The sequence below is a fragment of the Takifugu rubripes genome, chromosome 1 (assembly GCF_901000725.2).
Source record: "Takifugu rubripes chromosome 1, fTakRub1.2, whole genome shotgun sequence".
Lineage (NCBI taxonomy): Eukaryota > Metazoa > Chordata > Actinopteri > Tetraodontiformes > Tetraodontidae > Takifugu > Takifugu rubripes.
In genome coordinates this window covers 15,830,935-15,853,202 of record NC_042285.1, presented here as the reverse complement: position 1 = coordinate 15,853,202, position 22,268 = coordinate 15,830,935, and the positions used below count along the sequence as shown (strand labels likewise).

General features: G+C 43.3%; 1 protein-coding gene and 1 long non-coding RNA gene across 5 annotated transcripts; one reads left to right on the top strand and one right to left on the bottom strand.

The window, feature by feature from the left end:
- Nucleotides 1-269: 269 nt before the first annotated feature.
- Nucleotides 270-2,416, bottom strand: LOC115251680 (uncharacterized). The gene is made up of 2 exons (XR_003890202.1): nt 2,278-2,416; nt 270-1,608 (listed from the first exon to the last, which is right to left on the bottom strand). It is a non-coding gene; the product is annotated as an uncharacterized lncRNA (long non-coding RNA).
- On the top strand, nt 1,562-22,167 carry tbc1d4 (TBC1 domain family, member 4). Of its 4 annotated transcripts, none has more exons than XM_011606846.2 (24): nt 1,562-2,610; nt 6,647-6,775; nt 6,858-7,089; nt 7,179-7,402; nt 8,185-8,274; nt 8,599-8,703; nt 8,807-8,939; nt 9,072-9,163; nt 9,256-9,357; nt 10,286-10,408; nt 10,889-10,948; nt 12,202-12,413; nt 12,799-12,954; nt 14,575-14,732; nt 14,939-15,133; nt 15,956-15,958; nt 16,377-16,538; nt 16,623-16,781; nt 16,885-16,985; nt 17,095-17,238; nt 18,191-18,350; nt 18,458-18,627; nt 19,128-19,304; nt 19,991-22,167. In XM_011606846.2, the coding sequence occupies exons 1-24, from the start codon at nt 2,212-2,214 to the stop codon at nt 20,219-20,221; spliced, it is 3,717 nt and encodes a 1,238-aa protein (XP_011605148.2). In that variant the 5' UTR covers nt 1,562-2,211; the 3' UTR covers nt 20,222-22,167. The 4 variants fall into 4 exon arrangements, with proteins under 4 accessions (XP_011605148.2, XP_011605155.2, XP_011605137.2 ...); XM_011606835.2 differs by having other exon boundaries at nt 1,564-2,610; nt 12,199-12,413; XM_011606853.2 differs by lacking the exon at nt 12,799-12,954 and having other exon boundaries at nt 1,563-2,610; nt 12,199-12,413.
- The last annotated feature ends 101 nt before the right edge of the window (nt 22,168-22,268 follow it).

Sequence of the window (22,268 nt, the reverse complement as noted above, 5' to 3'; positions counted from 1 at the left end):
TAAATCATATTGTATGACAGCTCAACACTCCTGAGCTGGTGTTCATTTTTTAATGCTGTTTAACATTAAAATAACATATCATTACCGATTGTTTAACAACAAACACATCCTAAAACAAATATGGAGCTGAAATATTTAAGTCTACAACAGGAATAGACTACATTCGTTAGCTCAGCCTAATAAAAGATCAGTTAGGTGTGAATCTGTTTGGCTTATTTGGGGAAAAACCCTGAAGGTGTGTCTCCTCTGTTACAGATTGTTCATTATTCCTGTTTAGTGCGCAAAGGTTTGGGACTGCTTTTACAGGTTTACAAGCCCTTGATATTTGTGTCATGGTACGCTTGTATTCCAAGAATTGTTCCTGTTCTGTCTTGCATCATGAAAAATGAAGAATTGTTCCTGTTCTGTCTTGCATCATGAAAAATGTTTCATTTATAAATGTATTATTACCGCAGGACAGAATTGAGCAATTCAAATCTTTGATACATCTCATTTGAATATTGTACCCTCAGTCAGGTGCCAGAATTTAAAGGATTAACATCCATTATATTAGAACATTTAATCATTTGAAAATAAATTGTTGGACGTTCAGCTTCATTTGTTAAGCTGTCAGCTCTGGGTTTAGATCATTCCAAGATGTAAAATCTGTCCCATTCTTTTTCTTTTACTGCTTTTGCTGTGTATTCACACATTACTGCTTGTCTATAGTACCGGTATATACATTTTCACTGGAACTTTGCAGATTAGTTTTGACTAAAACCACATTAACAAGAACATAATATCTTAATACAGCTGATGTTTATTTTTTAAAATACACACTCAGAGTGGGGCCTTTTTCTTAAAACTGAATCTGTCTATTTGGGTGAGTCAGCAGCAGTAATACTAATAATTAAAAAAAACGTATGCTTTTTTTCTCATTTAGTGGTTGCATTTCATCAAATTGCTGCTAACCACTTTCATTAGTTATTTTTTACAAGATATTTTGTTGGCACATTTTATGTGCAATGATGCCGCCACAACCCTTTGACTTCAGACAGTAACACCAGCACCTGTTTTTATCTAGAGCAGCTACATAAAAAGCCCACCGCAGTGTGAAATGGGGTTTGGAAGCCATTAGAGCTCTTCTGGCTCCTGCCTAAGTGATGATGTTAAATATGGCAGAGCTGCTATTTTTAGGATAGGTGGGGTGCCTGGAATGACTTTTAGTAGATGGGAAGTCCTCTGAATAGAAAAACACGTCTGATGAACAGATTTATCCAATTTGGAATCACACAGCCTTTACAAAAGCTTAACGAAGAAGTGCATATTCTTGTGCGTCCCTTGTGGAATTTGTATGTTTTAAGTGGTAAAAGCAGCAGCTGGAATTACAACAACCATGGCCCTGAGGACAAGTACCACGTGGGCTCCAAACATCCTCCAGACTACCGCGGAAGAGCGTTTCCAGTTATTTTGCAGAGTGGAAAGAGGAGGAGTTTGCCCCTGTCACGTTTCTCTCAGCGACTCCGTCCAGCCCCCTCCTCCAGCACATGGGATGTTTGGGCGGGTGTCGACGGGCTGAGCCGCTCCGCCTCCCTGAGCGCTGTGGAAGAAAGGACCTTCACAGGCAGGCTGCAGGAAAAGACACAAAACGCGGAGGAAATTGACAAAGCATTGAGAAATTGTTCACGCCGAAGGAGAAATTCTGTAAACAGACAGCGAACCGTTTAGAGTCCCGGGCCGACGCCGCGTAATTGCGCCGCACCAGCCGTGCGCTCAGGAAGGGAGGGACGCACGGCGCGTCAAAGAAATCCTGATTTCTCAGGGCGACTTGTGTTTACACAGAAGCCATCCACAGCCACGTTTTTGCAAGCAGGCTTGGTCGGGACAGTACAGTGCAGGACTGTTCAGCGTTGGAACCACTGGCCATGCAAACAGGAGGACCGGGGAGCATCCTCTAGATACGCGATTTCGGTGAATTTGAAGTGTTTGAATGGAAGCAGCCCGTTTTTGAGAGGTTTTGGGGAACAGCTGATCGCAGGGTCGAGCACATGTTTTGCACATAGGTGAACTTTCACTGTGCATGTGGAACTGTTGCAGAGTATCCTCGACATCTGCGGGCTTCAGATAAAATATTGCGTTGCAATACATTTTTGATAGAATGATAGAATTTCAACACTTTTAAACTATTGTTATTTATTAAGCCACGCATCGCCCAAAGCCCGCTTGATCAACATGGAGAGTTTGGCAGAGAAGGACAACTGTTCTTCCAAATCCGGCAGGAGGTTCTCCTTGACTTACATCGGCTGGTCCGCGCTGGACAGGCGGACCACTCTGCCCATGCTGCCGTGGCTGGTGGCTGAGATCCGCAGGAGGAGCGAGAAGGGCGACTGCGGCCCCGTGGTGCAGCCGAGGGAGGTGCACCTGGTCCTTAATCCCCCTTTTGTCCGCTGCGTCCCCTCCAGCAGCACCAACTCCTCGGTTTTTATTTTTGAACACAAAGCGCAGCTCATCTCTCGCTTCATCCACAACAGCAATGACCTCACATATTTTGCTTATCTCCTGCGGGGCCAGCCGGACAACCCGGAGTCCCAGATGTCTTGTCACGTATTCAAGGCCTGCGACCCCAACCAGGTACAACAAAAAAAATTGCAATTCAAGAGCCACCACAAACACACGAAATGCAGACGTTATATAGTTTAACTCTTTGCAGTGCACCAACAGCTTTGTCAGATATTGTCTCTCATACTGGAGCAACTAGCTTGATGAGGCAGCGGAAAACACGTTTTTATCATTAAAACTTTCAATATTTGGCGAGTATTTACACTGATGGCACAGTTTTGAGGCTGTAATGCCATTTCTGTGATGTAGACAGACTAGTATCTTGTATTTTCCCAGCAGTGAAGACAATGTCATCTATTTTCCACATAAACACACTTTAGATTAATCTGTGTTTGCTGTGGTATTAAGGATTTAGGCTGGAGGGAGTGACAAATGGAGCATACTGATTTTTTTGGTTAGGTTAATCTATGCCTCTGTTCTCTTGAGGAGATCATACGTGTGCTGTGACATCAGCTAAGTCAGCATTTACGCACCAATCAGGACGCCCATTCTGATTAACACCGAGTTCACTGGTTGACATTGTCAGCATGTGTCGCTGCCTGAGCTGTCCCAACTGCTCCGATATGCATCTGCACACGAGTGAAAGTCTCTGCTGGTACATTAGGACCTCATTGTGTCAGCGATTTCTCACCTTCTGTAGGAGAAACTCTTCCCATCACAGTTGTTTATACTTGCTGGAAGGATCTTTTACAGCTCCAGACACAGATGCTCACTTAGGCTCACGTCTCTGAATCAATCCCTGATGTTTTTTGCCTCGTGTCATGTTTCCAGAGTCACATGCCTGTCCTAAGCTGGAAGAAGTCAGAGAATTTGAGGCAGAAATGATTTTGAGATCCTTTCAGAGGCCTGGCAAGCATGTTGACTATAACTTATTGAGCAATATTACGCAACCCAAACTGGTTGGACAGCCAACGAGCTATAGCAACATGTGAACCACGTGCTGTTCTCTCAGTGTTCTGTGGTCACATCTGAAACACTGCTGGTCGTTTGGCAGGTATTTCCTGTAGGACGGGCATTCTTACCGTGTTGTTGGAATTGTCTTTACTTTGTCGTACAAGAGGATGAAGTATTTAGACAGATCCCTCACGGGTGGGGAGGAAAAATGAATTATGCAATTGATGCATGGAATGCTAATAAAGTTGTGTTTGCACAAGAAGGACATGTTTTAAAGTTTAACGCCAATAGAAGCTAATGAAAACAGAGTCTATAGAAATAGTTATTGCGCATGCTCAGTTTGTTTAAAAGGTTCTGCAAGTAACAGCTAGTTTGACTTTTCACAGCTTGAAATACGCCTTCTGTCCACATCGCATATATCTGTCTGGTTATGCCTGAGCCGTCCACTCGGGAATCTCTGGATTCTGGGGGGGGGATCCATGACAACCAACTCTGTAATATTTACCCTAGTTAAATGAAGTAAAGGGTTGAACAAGTTTCTCCCAGCCAGGAGCTCACAGAGGTTGTCATGGGAGGGAACTTCGGGGGAGTGCAGCCTTGGCTCTGTCAGTATTGAGCAGCAGCTGACAGTTGGTGTCTGCGCAGTGTAAACCGCAGGTCGGTGCATTTGGTTGCTGCCTTTGCTGCGACTTGGACCAAGGCCACATCAGCATTCTCTCACCGTTGCTTTATGGATGCTGTTCATCGGTCAGTGACGTGTTGTGACACAGTTGGCAGCCAAGTCAGGGCAAGAGTGACAGACACGACAGGAGTAGGAGACTGTTATCCTTGTCTTTGTTTGGACAATATTGTATTTTTTTTTTTACCAAAGAATTTGCAAAGAAGGAGGGAAGGGCCCTGATTTGTGCTACTGTTCAGTGGTTTATTCTGCAAATTGCCAAAAAAAGAGAGCCTACAGTCATTGCATTCTCAGCTGCATTTGACACGTGGTTTTAGCCATGGTGGTAGCCTTTTATCTTTGTTGTTAGTTGAGACACGAACTGTTAAAGTATGGTGCCCTGTTTGTCCTCCAGCACATAGAGAAGCACTGGAGACTGGGTGCTGGAGATGTTGATGAGAAATGAGCTTTGAACATGGTTGTGTTTCATGTTTGAAGTTTGTCTTCTGTTTGGCTGATGTTTATTGGCTCTAATGTTGCAAAAAAATAAAGTGCTTAAAAAAATCTGAAAACCTAGTGGGGTTAGTTACATGTTCATTTGACATGACCATTCACTGAGAGGGCTTAGGAGAGAGCTCAGAAAGGCCAATTCTCCTGTTTGTTTTCAGCTAAGCTTTAAATCCTCCGACGTTTATGCAGGCATGCCTCCCAGACCAGTCATCTTCACCATTGATGTTGTCGATAAAACTGGGCATTAATTGATTAAGCTGTCGCATAAACTCCAGCTGGAGGAACCTTTGAGAGATGGTTGGAGTGCTAAATAGACCCACACAAGTTCTACCTGTCTGTGCCTGTCTTCACTTGTGGAACAAGCACCTCTTTCCAGTTCTGGACTAGAAGGAATTAATCAAAGCAAAAGCGTCATCGAAAGCTAGGGGTCATCTTACCTATGCAAATTTCAGCAGCACAGTCAAAGGTTAAGGTGGAATTATGTTTTCCTCCCATGACACAGTTGAATGGACCGGGTGGTTCAGCTGTCATTCTCAGCCATCAAGGCCTCTGAATCAGTTTGACCTAGTGTCGATAGCGCTGCCTTAGCAGGGGATGAACCCTGACTCTGACCCCTAACCCTCTATCGTTTGGTTCAAAATCACACTAACTGACCATATAGTTTATTTGGGCCCACCCACACGCTAAACGGTCCTGCGAATCCATGCGCCGCCTTTAGACTCAGGTTTGAATTAAACATACAATGATCTAGAAACATGGTGTTAAGGCCCCAGGTGATACCTTCTGTTTTTGTTTTCCACTTTTCATTTCTTCCCTTCTGCTTCTATCTTTCTGCTCTGGTCACACCTTGACCCCGTATTTAGTTACATAAGCCCTTCCCTGGTCTCAACTTGAAAAAACAGTTATTTGCTCAACAGCCGGCTTCCTATCAGATTTACCAGGATATGTGTGTAGGCTCACTGTTTGTCTTGGGGCTTATTGTCACCGTACGCAGTCTATTTGTCTGACCTTGCCTCCTTCGTGCACTCTCACTTTTTCACAAGTAGTGGCACTGTTGTGTCTGCCAAAAATGTTCCAAATACATTAAGTCTGATTTGAAATGTTTTGTCAAAATTGGGGAAAAAACAAAAACCAAACAGATTTGAACATGCTGCACGTGCTGAACGCACCACGGTGTTAAAAAGGTCTGTGTGACCTTCGGGTGTGTGATTTCCTCAAGCCATCTGTTTTGTCTTCTGTAGTGTGTGGGAGTTTCCTGGCTCCTGCCTCTCCAGTGTTTGGCCTGTCTCGCCTTATGTAGTCAAATCTTGTAATGTTTACTTTTAGCGTTGCGTTATTTAAAGTGGTAGCATGAGGCCTGGACACACTGTTTGCTGATCAGAGCAGTGTTTGGGTGAAACAGGCCTGTCAGCTGTAATAGTTTATAACTTTATTTATTGTGCGTGTGCTTCATTTTCACATTTATGTATCAAAGACACAACCCAGGGGATTGTGTTTTATGGGGATATTCAGGGTCCAGCACTTGTTACAGTTAAATACCTGATTTGCCAGGATCATCATTGTTTGGTTATTCCAAATTAATACTCAGGCTGCTGTCATCCCTCGGTGTGTTGCTATTTTTGATGAAAAATACACGTGTGGGCAAAAATAAATAGACTAAAACTGTCACATGAGCAGTTCGGCACCGGCTGGGCAGCTTTACCTTACCAGTATCCCCCCGCCGTCATTACTGAGCTCGATCATATAACAATGAAAGAAGGCTGATGTTTGTGGGACAGTGTGGATCCAGAAGAGTTTAAGTTCCGAACCAGTGCAGTATGCATTACTGTTTACGTCTGCATGTGAGGTGAGGGGTGGTGACCAGTCATTCAGATTATTGTGTTCATCCTGGCATTTTTCTGTTGCTGTTCAGTTCCTCACATTATCCTTGTTATTTCCCACATTTCTATCTTCATACACATCATATCTCATCATTCCATCCTTAAGGTCTCTGAGGTGATTTGCAGAATTCGCCAAGTGTCCAAATCTGTCCTAAAGGGAGATGCCAAACCCAAACAGGAAGCTGACGAAGCCTTCTACAACTCCCAGAAATTTGAAGTGCTTTACTGTGGCAAGGTAGAACAAACAAGAAACCCACACTTGACGAATATTTCCACATGACGCGGCGCCGCTGCTCACTATGAATGTTCAACTCCAGGTGACAGTGATGCACAAAAAGGCTCCACCAACCCTCGTCGACGACTGCATCGATAAATTTCATCAGCATGAGGTCGAGCAAAAGCGCCTGCGCCTGCTCAACGGGCAGCGGGGGTCCATGGAGCACAACCCTGTGGAGTTTCTGATTGGAGGGGAAGGAGACAAAGTCCCCCCTTCCCTGACTGAGCGAGGAGAAGATACGGAAAGTGCCGGAGTAGATGACACTGCAGGAGGTGGGTTCAGGCGGATTGACTACACCTGAACTGAGCAATATTTAAAAAAATATAACAGCCATTGAAAAAAAGTTCTGTATTAAATTCAGTTCAAAGCCTGTGCAGCAGAGGATCTTTTCCTGAGTGCATCCTGGAGGATTCTGGGTTCGAGGAGCCTCAGGAGTTCCGTACACGTTGCAGCAGCCTGGCTGGCAGTCTTCAGATGAAACCAGGGGAAGGTGTCATCATGGGCCCCCCACGCCGCCGACACTCCAGCGCACCAAATCACGTTCAGCCGTCCAATGCGGAAAAGAACCGCACGATGCTCTTTCAGGTACACGCAATGAAAAAAAGCGCACGGTAAAATCACATGCTTCTTATCTCTGTGTCCGGCCAACGGCTGAGTTGGTGGCGTGCCAAGAATCCTGTTTTCAATCACAGTAGTTTGCAGTAAGCTGAAAGGAATGGACACCGCACATCGTCAATGGAATGTTTATTTTAGGATTTGTTTTTTTCTGAAGAAGTATCAGAATTTAAAAGCCAAGATTTCTTTCAGATGGATGTGCTTTTCCTCACATTTTCCCCTGAAAACTATAGTTTTGATTCCCAGTGTCCTGCCATAATTGCAAATGCGGTTTACTTCAAGTCATTTGCCATTCTCCTTGCTTTTAGTTCAGCTGCCGGTTCACTTGCTGCTATGAATCATTTTTATGCTCAGGTGGCTGGCAGCTTTAATGCTCAGCATAGCTCTGCTCTGTGTTGCTGTTTCAGTCTGAAGAGGTTGTAAATTTCAAGGAGAAATACTAACCGACTACTCCCATAAAAATGTAAGGCCCTGACTTCGTAATAAGCATACAGGGTACAGATTAAGGCAGCTGCCGACCCAGCGCACCAAGCTCATGAGGCTAATTTTAAAAAGTAGACCGCGGCGCTCAATATGACACCCTTCACAGAAGCTAATTATTAGAAAAATCATTGGTGCAGACTTTTGGACCTTTCCTTTCAGAGCAGACAGACCTGATCCGTTTTGATATTAAGTATCCGTGCAATTTGTTCACGGCAGATGTTTTGCGAGTGTTTATTCACATGTCTGGTAACGTACGTCCTGTGTTCCAGGTGGGTCGTTTTGAAGTAAACCTCATAAGTCCTGACAGTAAAACTGTGGTGTTGGAGAAAAACTTCAAGGATATCTCCTCCTGCTGTCAGGTTGGTTTATTTTTACCTCATATTACCCACTCTTCTCTCCATTCCTCTAGTTTGTCTTCGCTGCTGTCCAAGCTCAAAAGCAAGTTTGGTTTGTGCAGATGCCAAAGCTTCTATTGCCTTACCTTCCATATTCACAGTTTGGAAGATTTTTAGTTTTAAAATCAATTATTCCTTATCCTATTGTGTTGGATATAAAATCCACTCATGTTTTGAATCACTCAAGAATCAGGAAGACAGAAAGCTTTTACTTTTCGTTTGCGTGTATCTGTGTTGTTGTGAAGACGCTTCTTCTGGTTTCATGTTTCGGTTTTGTGTTTGCTGCAGGGTATCAAGCATTCGGACCACTTCGGTTTCATCTGTCGGGACCAGCTGGACTCTGGGCCCAGTCAATATGTGTGCTTTGTTTTCCAGTGTGCCAGTGAGTCCCTGGTGAGTCACACAAGACTTGTGAAAGAAAATAACCTTATCCTCTTATTTTGAGCCCCGCAAACCTCTCTGTGTATGTATGTGTTGTCACATTTGTGCACGTCAGGTGGAGGAGGTGATGCTTACGTTGAAGCAGGCCTTCTCTACAGCAGCAGCTCTGCAGAGCAACAAAACAGAGATCCAGCTATGTGAAGCCTGCCCCATTCATGACCTGCACAAACTCTGTGAGCGGATTGAAGGTGATTCTAACCCGCTGGACCTGTCTCTGGCATTATTCATGAACATAATGATCCTTGGGGTCCTTCAGAGGGACAGATAGACAAAAAAAAATCTGAAAATGAGATGATTATTTTGCCCTCCTCTGTCTCCAGGTCTCTACCCACCCAGAGCAAAGATAGCCATCCAAAAATATCTCTCCCAGCTCACCGATAATGAACAGGCTGAGATTTTTGAACGGGTTCAGGTACTCTTTGCTGAGCTGAGACAAAATGCAGACACTCTTCTTATTTTGGTGTCAGTAGCTTATTTTTAGAGGTTATGTTTTCCTGTGTGCAGAAATTAAAGCCCCGGTCAGACCAAGAGGAGAACGAGCTGGTGATTTTTCATCTGAGGCAGCTGTGCGACAACAAGCAGACGTCCCACGTTCACATCGGAGAGGTGTGTCAGATACATGCGCACCCTAACTATGGTGTAAAAATATCTCCCTTACAAAAATAGGCTGCACTCATTATGCACTCACGTTAATGTGTCACAATAGCTGTTAAAGAGTCGCTTCTGAGCTTAACTTTGCACAAGTGAATGAACCACACGTTAACTGATAAAACAAGTACTCCTTAGATTTAACAAAACCTGGTTGTGTTAAAGTTACCCAGTGCTTTGTGACCCTGCACTTGCTTGTATTTTAGGTTAAGGGATATTTTGCAATGGTAGCACAGCTTGATCAGCTCTTTTCAAATATATGTATTTTATAAAAAGTTAAACAAACTCTTAAGGTCTATATTGATATCCACAATCAGCCCAATTAGATTCTTTCAGTATGTTTTACTGTTTTCAATAATTAACACTTTCCTGTCTGTGAATTATTGAATCATGTTGCTGACAAAAAATAAGGACATGTGTCTTAGGCTTTTGGCTCTGTCTGGGTCTGCGCCATGATGCGTTTGTGTGCATTCATAACCAAAATAACCTTTAGCTAGCAGAACATTTTCTCATTATCAAAAGTGATAGAAGCATCTTAAGCCCTTGAAATCCAGTAAACAAACCTTTGTCCATAGTATTGCTTGCAATGTTTTGAAGCTAGCGATTGCACTATTGTAACATTCCATGACCTTCTGGGTTTGGGGCATGTCAGTAAAGTATGGCAGGGTTATGGATTGCTGCACGAGCGTGATGTAGCCTGAGGGGTTGTATGTTAAACATTATCAGTCAAATAACAAAGCCCACACCACAGGCACTCGATTATTGTTCCACCATGTGCTTCGCTGTTTTATTCCATCTCTGAGTTCTTAATATAACATCTCTGCAGGGCCATTGGTTTACTGTATCTGCCATGACATTTGTCAAACTTTGTTCATTAATCTGACAGAATGCAGTGAGCAGCGCGTCAGGAGCAGACTCCTCAGCTAGTGCCAGTCGCTTCAAACTTGATCTCCTCAAGAATAAAGCACGCACCTCCCTCACCAACTCTCTGGAGAACATCTTTGCAAGGGTGGGTGTGAGGCGATACTCTCTTTTATTATTGATAGCAGGCTTTCTGTCCTGCCCTCCCCTGCCCGTTGCCTTGTTTTAAACCAAATCCTTCCTGTTATTGTGTGCTGTACTGTGTGCATTCCTGTGCTGTCGTTCCTCCACCCTAAACGGAGGGCATTTATTGCTCTATATCGTTCATGTGTCTCTCTGCTTTGCCCCTCGCTGTATTTGTGTCATTGGAAATGAAGGGATTTGGACTTAACCACATCTGACAGTGAGGCTGCAGAGTAATTCCTTCTCAGAGACACACAGGCAGCCCTGGATCCCTGCTGCCATCTGTTATCCTTACACACTGAAACTGCTGACAGGCTTCATTTCAACCAGAGCAAAAATCAAACATTTTTCTTTTTAATTTTTTAATTTATAAGTCAATATTGATTAAAAATGAGCCCTATAGCATTTCCAGGGCTTCATGCTGTGTAACCATTTCTGTCACCAGGGTGCCAGCCGGATGCGGGGGCGCTTGGGAAGCATGGGGAGCATTGGCAGTTTTGAAAGGGTAAGCGTCCCCGACGGACGACGGGCCGATACTGCAAAAGCGTTCTTTCTCTCTATGCAGCAATCCATAAGCCATTGAAGGTTGTCGGTCCCACTGCTTCACTATAAAATATGGAATGAGTGAGTGATGAGGTTAAAAAAACACACCACCGATAACAGCAACATACAGACTGTGTGCAGTTTGAAGAAAAGAAGCAAAGTTAAAATAAAAACAGGCATTATTTTTCCATTACACTCTTTGAAAAGCGTTACTGAAGATCATTTATCTTTATCATCAGTCCAGAGCCAACATGACATATTCCTTATTCCCTTTAAGTCACCTGCGTCTTGTGTGGTGTAATTGTTGACTTTCCTGGCACTCATCCTGCAGTTGTAATCACGCAGGGCAATCTTTACCATTGACAAGATCCTCCTTACATTTGTTTGGCCTTGAGGCCCCTGTAAGCCCTGCCACTATTAGTTCACGATGGGCAGAAGAAAGTCACGTGCACGTATCAACCTGAGGTTTGTGCTGATGTTCTTGCAGGAAATCCATGTCATGATGTCCAGCAGTTTTGAGCCATGCCTGTCCTGACTTCCTCTTTGGCCTGTCACAAGACACAGCACAAGTGTCTGATTCACAGATTCTCCGAGCAAATCCGTTCGACCAGTATTTACTAAAAGCCTGCAAATTAGAGTGTAACTGTAGTGCTGCTTGATAACATGGTGCGCCACAAAGACAGGCCTTCTGGAACTTGAACAGCGGTGCCAAATATGTCGAGATTCTACTAATGGCCAGTTTATTCATATTCATCGATAGGTTATATTTAGGCTGAAATATAAAACAGAAATGTCTGTCGGAAAATGCAGGAAATGGTGTCTGAAAGTGGCATGGGAGGAGATTGGTGGGATTTTGCATAGACCTGCTCCCCTGAGCGTTCTCTCCACCAATGGTGGATGATTGTGTGAGTCACAGGACATTGGCCATTAGAATACAATAGATGTGGAAGTGCTGAAGGTTGTCTTGGCATGGGGCAACGGCATGTCGGAGAGCTGTGAGTGGATCGTTTGAACTAAAATGAGACAGTCAGTGAGGGCACAGCGGCAAGGTGAGTGCAGCCCAGTCGTGCGACTGGAGGCGGTGTTTGTTGTGCTTGTCGGTTGTGCTGATGTGCTTTCAATACCAGAGACACGGGGACGTACCGCCCCCCCCTCGCCATTTTGTTACGTGCGTCCAAGTGTTTGAAGCAGATCTATCTTTGTCCTGTTTAGCAGGATGAGGAATCTCCGGGGCCCTCCCCTCCAGGTTCTCCCCCCACCTTTGCTGAAAATGACCCGGAAAATGGCGTCCAGTTCCGCCGGCGTGCCCACACCTTCAGCCACCCACCTGTGAAGAAACGCATCTCCTTCGAGGGCCAGTCAAACAGCCAGAGCAAGGCTGCCCTGCACAGGCAACAGTCTGTAAACCCCGAGCTGCTCCAGAGCAGGTACCCTGGTCTTTAGGGGGGGTGATAGGTTTGGTCTGAAGGGAGGAATCAGGGCAGAATATCCTCTTTATTGATGTTCCCCAACTGTTCCCAATACCTTATGCCACATGACTTTCAAGCTACAATGATATACAGTTAACCTTTGATTTCACATGATATAATTATTATTATAATTATTATTATATTATTATTATTTGCAACACTTTCAGGCCTGAATCTCCCACCTCCTGTTCCAGTACCGCTAAACAATAGCATCACATGTTTCCTGTCAACGTTTTGCTCGCTGTGCTCTAAACAGAAGCCCCATCTTTTGTGTGATGTTTGTTGTGTTTATGTATCATTTCATTTTGAAACATCTTTTTTTTTGAACTGTTGACTTACCCAGTCCCACGGCTGTCTCCTCAAGAACGCGCAGCGTTTCGGAGAGCGAGTCCTCCTTCAACCTCCCCTCCTCTTTCTCCGCTCCCACTTTCCTGAAAAGCATTTACCAGGGTTCACTGGGCTCCCTGAGCTCCCTGGCAGACAGTGGGACCCTCAAGAGGTGAGAGGGCATTCTCAGAGGAGCCGCCCCCACATGCATTAGGCCCACATGCATCAGCCAGGGACAGAGGGGATGGGTGGGAGAGTGGGCCCAAACCTTTTACAGCTGAACTTTTTTGTACTTCCTGTTTGCCAGCAGCATTTTCTTCATGGTGAAAATTCACCACACTATACTATATCCCTTTTTCTTTTCATTTTTTTCCACCAATTGAAGAAACTGCCTTGGCCATTTCACCATTTTGCGGGGATGCAAGTGGCCCCTTCTCTTTTGGCATTTGCATGTAAATTGAGGCATTTTGCATGTTAAACTGTTTTTCTACTGTGTCATTTCTTAGCTATATTCCGTGCTTATGCCAGCCCCTCTTTTTGAAATGTCAGGGGGGGACCCTTGGCACCATCCAGACTAACTCTGCATTTGTTTTGAGAGGCTATGACTTTTATCAGCACGGTAATGTAGTGTGTTTAACAGGCTGTGGTTGGTCTGTGGCAGCACCAACCCGAGAGGGTCCTCTGTGTCTCAATGGTAAAGGTTAATAATTCCATTATGAATGAGATGCAGTGGTGCAGACCGGTGTAAATGTCACTACACAGGATGCACGACTCCCTAGAGAGCAGCTTCGTTTTAGTCTCTGAGCTTTTTAATTGATAATGCAGCTGAAGGCAGAAATGCTACAGGAGCTCATTTTGCCCCTGATTATGATTAGGAGTTAAAAACTATGCCCTGTTGGGGTTTGGGATGCAAAATGTGCTTGAATTTGTACTCTGATGCTGTATTTTCTGTGATTTTCTTTTCATCCCATAAAAGCCTCAAAAATGAAAGATGACAAAGGGAAGCATTTAACTGTAAGATTCACTGGAAACTGAGCAGAAGAGCTGAAATGGTGAAGACTGTTGTGACATTTATTCCAGTAATTCATTTCCTTTTTCGCCCTGTCCACATGACTGAGCCTCACTGACGCTAAATGTTTGGCATTTAAATTTTGGAGAAATATACTGCAGTTCAAGTCATTGGGGCAATATATGTTGTTCTTGGGATTTTATTCCATTTTAGTAGCATTTACAGTGTGTATATTCAACACAGGTCAGCAGCAACATTGAAACCTAATACAGAGGCTCAGTCTTCTCGCTTTAGCTGGGAGCTTTTACAGTTTACCAAAGGACACATTTGCTACAATGTGTTGCAGTGTCTTGGGTTAATTTTGAGGCTTGGATACGATCATCTGAAGTGAACTTGAAAATATCAAGTGTGAAGCGAAGCCGCCTCTCCCCGACTAACGAGCCCTTAATAATTTTCTACAAAACAAAGAAGCATGTATGCAGCTCACCTCTGGTCGTTTATGTGGCTGATTGACGTTTACTTCTGTTTTATCTATTTTTTTTCTGCTTTCATAACTCGATTACTGCTGGTTCAATCCTTGGGACATTAGTTACTTCAGCACATTCGTCTTGAATTGTTCACAAAATTTTCAGTTCAGATCCGTTTAGATGTTTGTGACCTTTTGTTGGTGTGAGTCGAGAGGACAGGTATACATATATTAGTGGCTGCATGTTAGAATGCAGCTTAGAAAGAGTGATGTGTAGGCTGATACTGGACTCATTTATCAGGTTTCTTCTCTTGTAGCAACGGTGAAGGCAGGAAGAGAACCCTTTCTAGCTGCAGTAATGACTCGCTGAGCTGGGGGCTGCCTCCGACCCCACGCAGGGTCTCCTGGAGACAGAAGATCTTCCTCAGGGTTGCATCACCGATGAGCAAATCACCTGCACCCATGCACCACCCAGGTCTAGCAACACAACATCCAACATTATGTTTTTGGTTTAAAGAAATCTTCTGTGGCAAAAGCAAGGATTGCATATATGCTAATGTAATTTTTAAAAAGTAACTATGCCAGTGTAATGCAGTTTTGATTATTTATCTTGAGAAATTGTTCCTTAAATGTTTTTACTGCCTTTTCCTTTCCTTCATGTTGTTGAATATTGATTTCCAGACGACTCTAAAGGCCAGGAGTTGTTGCCTCTTTCTCCACATTCAAGAAGATCTGTTATGGACCCATCAAGGCATCTGCTTCCACCGGGGGAGAAGCCCAAGAGGACCTCAGCTGACTATCGGGCCCTATGGAAAACTGCCATCCACCAGCAGATCCTACTTCTGCGCATGGAAAAGGAGAACCAGAGACTGGAAGGTGACTCAAATATGCCCATCAACTTAGAAACATTTGGCCACATTCATGGTGTATAATGGCCTTTGCCTTATTTATGTGAAGTTGTTTTGGTTAAAAATCAGCCCCATTTAGAATGAATGGTTCACTTTGTTAAATTTTTCTTTGGTCACTTTTTTTATTCTCCTCTCTTGACAACAGCTGTGTTTTTTTTGTCTTAAATATTTAACTTATTTTCGCTATTGTGTCATGGTGTCAAGCAGGAGGTTTTTAGGTCATTAGCTGTGCACACACAGTGCACCCAGTAGGCAACCACAGGCAGATATATCCACATGCATGCATGCACGCATGCACACAAACACACAAAAATACATAATAGTTTAAAGGGGATATTTACATGCATGTAAAAAAGCATGTAAAAATGTGATTTAAGCTAATTGTTTGAAATGTCGCCCTCTAACGGCAGAGTGTAATTAATGCACATCTAACAGTTTATGCGCCAGATAATCTTATATTTGTTATTCATATCCACTTCCTCTTACAAAAACATAAGAAAAAGATTACATAAAAGCAGAATGAAGTGTAAAATAGAAAACAGGGGCCATTTGACCCAAATAAACGCAAAATTCTGCATTTGTGCAGTAAAGATGCAGGAATCAACTCTCCAAGTCCAAGCATAAACAGATAATAATATATAGTAGTAATACCATTTATATATTATATATAACATTAATAACAGTAGTAAAAGCTTATACTGCTTTATACCAACATATCTTTTTTCTTTGTATGTTACTATGACACCATTGATGGTCTGAGAACCTATCTCTGAGTAACCATTTTCTTTAGAAGGTAAGAGTGTTTAAAGAGAATATACAATTAAAAAGGCATAGGTCTTTGCATGACTTTGGGTGTTATATTTATTAAAATCAGCAGATCTTGTTTGCATGACCATGTAGAATCACACTTTGTGCTGCTCCTTTGTATTCATTAGTCCCTGTCCCTCTCTCCACTGTCTTTGTGTAACGGGGCCTTCAGCATTAAAGGTTCGGTTATGATGTGGATAACATGGCTTTTTTTCCCATCCCTGGCTTACAATGATAACTAGTAATATAAGCTAAAAGGGAATATATTCACACTGTAGGCTGTCCTGTGGTGTTCTCTGATGCGTCATATGACTTTTCAGTAACAAAGGGTTTTTGTGTATGCGTTGCCATTCAGGTTTGTGTATTTATGTATGTACGTGCATCTCTGATTGGTTGTCTGGCAGCGAGCCGTGATGAACTGCACATACGCAAGATGAAACTGAACTATCAGGAAGTGGGCCAGTGCTCCAAAGATGCTCAGGCACTGTGGGAGAGAAAACTAACAGCCCCAGGCAGAACAACTGTTCAGCAAGATAAGAAGGAGTTATACCATGCGCTCTGCCAAGGTGAATGATGTGTGTGTGGGTGTGTGTACATTCATTTGCTTCCCTATATGAACGTCTTCTTCTGTTTTTCTTCTTTATGCGCAGGTGTTCCCAAGAACAGACGTGGGGAAGTTTGGTTGCTTCTTTCCTATCAGCATCGGCTCCGCCACAGGCTGCCCCAGCGTCTGCATGCCCCAGACACACCCTATCAGGATTTGCTGAAGCAGCTGACCGCGCAGCAACATGCCATTCTGGTGGATCTAGGTGTGAAGGCTTGTGGAATCAGAAGAAACCCAAATAGTATCATTCCCAAAAAATATATTTATCGTTTGCAAAATGTATGTTGATCATCTTTCCTCCTGCTCAGGGCGGACCTTCCCCACCCACCAATACTTCTCAGCCCAGCTGGGTGCAGGGCAACTTTCCCTCTACAACCTCCTTAAAGCTTATTCTCTGCTGGATACAGAGGTACACGTGAAGATCTTGTTTCCTTTGCATCACTGCAGGAAGTTCAGGGTGTGGTGAATAACACTGTTGTCGTTGGCGCCACATAATCTGCTCTTGTTCCACCACCAAGGTTGGTTACTGTCAGGGTATCAGCTTTGTAGCCGGAGTGCTGCTGCTTCACATGAGCGAGGAGCAGGCCTTTGACATGCTGAGGTTCCTCATGTATGACCTGGGCATCAGGCAGCAGTACAAACCAGACATGATCTCTCTGCAGGTGAGCGCACAGACACCTCACATTATCCTCCTGAAAAGAAAACCCAAGTGGTTGTTCCTGCAAGAAATTTGCTTAAATATTTCATTTACTAAGTCTAATGGCAGCCAATTTTTTTGAGTTTTGGAGTGATCAAGCTTTGCGTCATTTGGATGAGGGAAAAAAATAATCCCTCCCAGCATTAAAGATAAATGAACGCCAATACCCCATACGTCCTACTGCCCCCACCACATTTGAAAATCAAATATATCCCCCTCAACTCAAGATCAGTGGTTTATTTTCATCTATTCTTCTTGTTAAAATAGGCCCCCTTTTACTAGGTAGGAACAGCAAACGGTAGTCAAGCGTCCCCACCTTAACTCACAGAACACCTGCATTCCTCTCCTGTTAGCTTGGGTTAAACATCAACTGTCCTGTTGGGGCAAAGGATCAGCAGGTATTGTAATGTTTAATCCACATCAGGTAACCATTTAGCTGAGGAGTGTCCTGCTTTAGCGCGCTGCGCCACAGTTCATTTCTCTTTTTTGACCCCGTTGTACAAAAAGAGGAACCCTGTGTTGCGTTGTGAAGTGCGCTGGTTCAGCGGAGGAGGGGATAAAAGGTATTTCTTCTTTTTTTGTACAGGTCAGGGAATTGAAAGACTAATAACAGCTTAATTTTAGCATAGCAGATGGCTTCTACTTCTCTTTTTGTCTGCTGTCCATCTAACACTTGTCAGGTTTAGTGTTTCTAGTTGGAGTTAGGCGGAATTCATGCTGCAGCAAATCTCTAAACCTTAAAAACCTGCTCGGATTAAGGAGTTTTCCAGTTTGAGTGAAGGTTTTTTGCCCACCATTTCTCATTCCTGCAGATCCGGATAGATCCGTTTGTCATAGCCCAGCATGTTTAGACTCGTGTCTGTTCAGTTGCTTCCAATGTATGCCAACGCTTTCACGCGCTCTCCATGCTATCACAGATTCAGATGTACCAGCTCTCCAGACTGCTCCATGACTACCACCGTGAGTTGTACACTCATCTCGAGGATCACGAGATCAGCCCAAGCCTTTACGCAGCACCGTGGTTCCTCACACTCTTCGCCTCACAGTTCCCACTCGGCTTTGTGTCGCGTATTTTTGGTACGATTACACGTTTTTAATTAACCAAATACATGCTGATCAAACAATACTATTTTCACATTACATGCAAAGCTTATTTAGTTGTGTCCATGCTGCTTCTCTTTCAGATTTTGTATTCGTCCAAGGGACTGGAGTGATATTTAAAGTGGCACTCTGTCTGCTGAGCAGCCATGAGGGGGAGATAATGGAATGTGACAGCTTTGAGAGCATTGTGGACTATTTAAAATCTACACTTCCTGCCCTCAGTCAGTCACAGATGGAAAAGACTATTGCAAAGGTATAAGCTGCAGAAAAGAATGTACACATTTAAAATATTTGTCTATGCTTCCTTTGGGGAAAAAAAGTACAATTGCACTTTGTAAAAGCAAAACTTGTGCTCCTGTCTTGACATGTTTATGGTCCTCTTTCTTCCTGAAGTAACAAACTGCCAGCCAGAGTGATTTTGATACGTAAAGTGTTATTTTTTGCCCACACAGAGGAGGATTTAGGATCCTTCCTTATCACTCTGCCATCGCAGCTGTGGCTCACATTTCTTTCAGCTCTTTATTTTAGATCTGCAGAGTTCTCAGGGTGTGGCTGTCAGCAGCCTGTCAGGGAATAATTTACAACAAAGTTCAAAAGAGTTCACCTGAAAATGGTAACCAATAACTTTCCACCCTGTCCTTCAAAAGGAGCTATACGAGCTGAAAGACTGAATTGAATTTGCATTCATGTGCTAAAGACCATCCAAAATGATGTGATCACATAGATCCCATTGTCTCACTTCTTGTTCCTCAGGTCGTGGATATGGACATCTCCAAGCAACTGCACGCATATGAAGTGGAGTACCATGTCCTGCAGGATGAGATGCTGGATGCAGGTGCTGTGTTGGATGACTCTGACCGTCTTGACAAGCTGGAAAAGACCAACATGCAGCTGAAAAGGCAAAACATGGACCTGCTGGAAAAACTTCAGGTGAAGAAATAAATAATTACAGCTTAATCTGAATGTAATTGTAGACCTCTAAGGTTTGAAAGAATGTTTGAAATAGAAGTAATTTTACTGCTTATATCACTGATGAATGGGGAAATTTATATTTAAATGGATATTTTGACTTCTAGTTATTGTTCCGATTACTTTGAGTCGTTTGAGGTTCACCACCTGTAGATGGCAGTAAACCACAAGAGGAAAGTAACAAGGAAGACTTTTTTTCTCCTGCACGAGCTCTAAAATATACTTTCATCCACATACAGTTTTGTTTTGATCAATGTACACTTGTGCTTTAAACCTAAAAAAATGATTAATTACCCTTTAAACTTTAAACACAGACAACATTCATAAAAGAAAGGGACCAAACGGACACCTCAGCACGCAGTTTTTGTCACAAACGTGTGATATCAGCTGTCAGTTTGAGAAGTTAGTTTGCAACAATACAATTCTGCCATAGTTAATTTGAGCCTACTCTGTTCTCTTTTGGAATAAAGTTAATGCATTTTCCAGTAGAGCATGTTTGTCTTAACATTGTCTGTTTCAGGCCAAACAGTGATGGCCTTCAAAGAAATGTTGGCCTGGAGCCCTTTGCTATTCACAGCTTGTGTCTGCCCTCCATTTAAATTTGTGTTTTTACATAATATCCTGTATTTCATGTCTGTTGACTCCAGGCTGCGAGGCAGAAGATTCAGTCGCTGGAGACGAGTGTGGAGAACTTCCTTTCTCGGGAGAGCAAAATGAAGCACATGATTCGCTCCTTGGAGCAGGAGAAGGCAGCTTACCAGAAGACCATTGAACGCATGCGCTCATGCCTTCCCCTTGACACTCCGACAGATGTGGAGATGACCCAGATCAAAACAGGTCCCAACGGGAAAGCCAAAACTGAAGCCAAGAAGCCCTGACGGCAGCCGGGGGCTGGCTGCTCTGCCGCGCGGACTCTGAAGCGATGAACTTCACTTTAGCGAAAGGAAAACCACCGTCATTGTTATATAGTTTTACAAAGGTTGCAGCACTTTTTCAAATTTGTGATGACTGGATTAATCACGTCCAGACTGTATGATAAGTATCTGCGGCTCATACCGTAGTGGTGGGAGGATGTTTGCAGTTATAATAGCTACCAGACTGTTCCTGTCTGTGCATCAGAGCCGCTGCAGCTCCTCTGCTTTGGTGCTTTATTGAAGGTGAGATCAGAACGAACAATCTTCTCTATTGTGGTCTTCACATCTGAGAAATTTGTCTTTCTGGATGGTTTTGAGTAGCACCTGGATGCCTTTACATCAAATTCATTATCCCCAAGACGAAAAAACAAATATACTAAACAGATGGTGCAAATAAATCCCTCTGAACTCCATGTTCAACTTAAAGTTATTGCCACTGTGTCATTCAACAGCTGGCAACCCCCACAGGACCCTACTGTCTACGGTATTATTTTTATTTCTTTGTAATATTATTCCTTCTGTTCTCTTGATTTTTCTTTTTTTTTTGTTTTGTTTAACTGCCTTTACGTGACAAATATTGAGTAACTGTTCTTGCTGCATCTGAGGAGGAAGTGCTTCTTCCAGAATGCAGACAGGATGTGAGGTTCTCTGCCTCCTTGGTTTCCTGTGTGACTGACCGCAGTGTCTACCGACTCAGAGTTCACACTTTAAGGGGGACAGCAAAAAAACAGGGAGGGCAGACTTGCATGTGCACCACATGTACATGCTTCTGATGATGTCATCATCTTGACAAAAAACTTGTGCAGCAACAAGTATCTGGTGATTGCTCTGCAATCTAGAATGATCAGCCATGCTCCAAGAGTGTAGGGGAAGGAGCTTCAAAGTGGTTCACTTTCCTTTTGATCCCCCGGCGTCTTATACAGACAGTAACACACAGCGTCTGTATGTAGGCTGTCACATATACACAGGCCGTTCAGTATTCTGACTGAATACCCAGGCAGACAGTTCAAATGAGTTGTCCCTGACTCCTCAGGTTTGTTTTATCCCACCTCCATGGCTGACTCACCATTGCGCTACTGCGACCATGCTGTTCATGGAGAAAACAAAAGCTCTGGGCTTCATTTTTCTGCCATAGATCAAGAATGAACGTCCATGATAAGAAAAAGAACTTACTTCCCGTCCTTGTCAATAAGCTGCAGTAATGCTTTTTCTTGTCACTTTCTGTGTGGTTATTGTTGAACTTTGGTTTAGGATGGCCTGTCATGCAGTCAGTCTATCAGTTTATGCTCAGGTGCCCAGTTTATGTGCCTATGTGTGCAAACTTGTTACAAGAAACCACTTAATGTTTAATGGTGCATCCTGCCTTAGCTGATGATTCGTTCTTTGCTGACTGTGGTGATTTGGGGTGAACCAAACCTTTCATGCACAACCAGCCTATAGAAACCATCACCATCATTCAGAGTTTAAACAGAGCCACCTAGAAGAGTAGCATAGGTTCCCTCCCCTTTTAGACAATTTTGCTTATTGTGCTTATATATCATACTTTAATGCGTAACCAAAGATGTGCTTGAACCCATGCTGAATCAATCTTTATCCAGCTGCAATATGTTGTATGTTGAAAAAACTGTGCAGGTTTCTATTAAGACTAAAGCTTGAAGGTATTGGCACAAACGTCTCACAGACTTGTTTACCAAATCCTGTCTTACTCCTGAGTGCCAAAAATTAACTGCAACCTTTTCTCCAACAATCCCTGATGATGCCTGTGTCCGTCTTCGCGAAGGGTCTGTTTTACATCACTTCTTCAAAATGTTTAAATAATACACTTGTTATTTTGCTATCAACACGAGGGCTACACACAAGCAAAGCAACTGTTGTACTTTCTTGAATAAATCCTTGCCTTGTTTTCTGTATACGTGTGTACCATCTCTTTGACTTCTCATAAGAAAATTTCATTTCTTCACTTTTTTGCAGGTATGTGCGACCAAGCCTGGTGTGTATTATATAAGACTAT

Coding starts and splice junctions, on each gene's coding strand:
- tbc1d4 (XM_011606835.2), top strand. CDS start 2,212: ATGGAGAGTTTGGCAGAGAAGGACAACTGTTCTTCCAAATCCGGCAGG. Junction 12,955..14,574: donor GACAGTGGGACCCTCAAGAG/GTGAGAGGGCAT, acceptor CTTCTCTTGTAG/CAACGGTGAAGGCAGGAAGA. Junction 16,539..16,622: donor ATACCATGCGCTCTGCCAAG/GTGAATGATGTG, acceptor CTTTATGCGCAG/GTGTTCCCAAGAACAGACGT.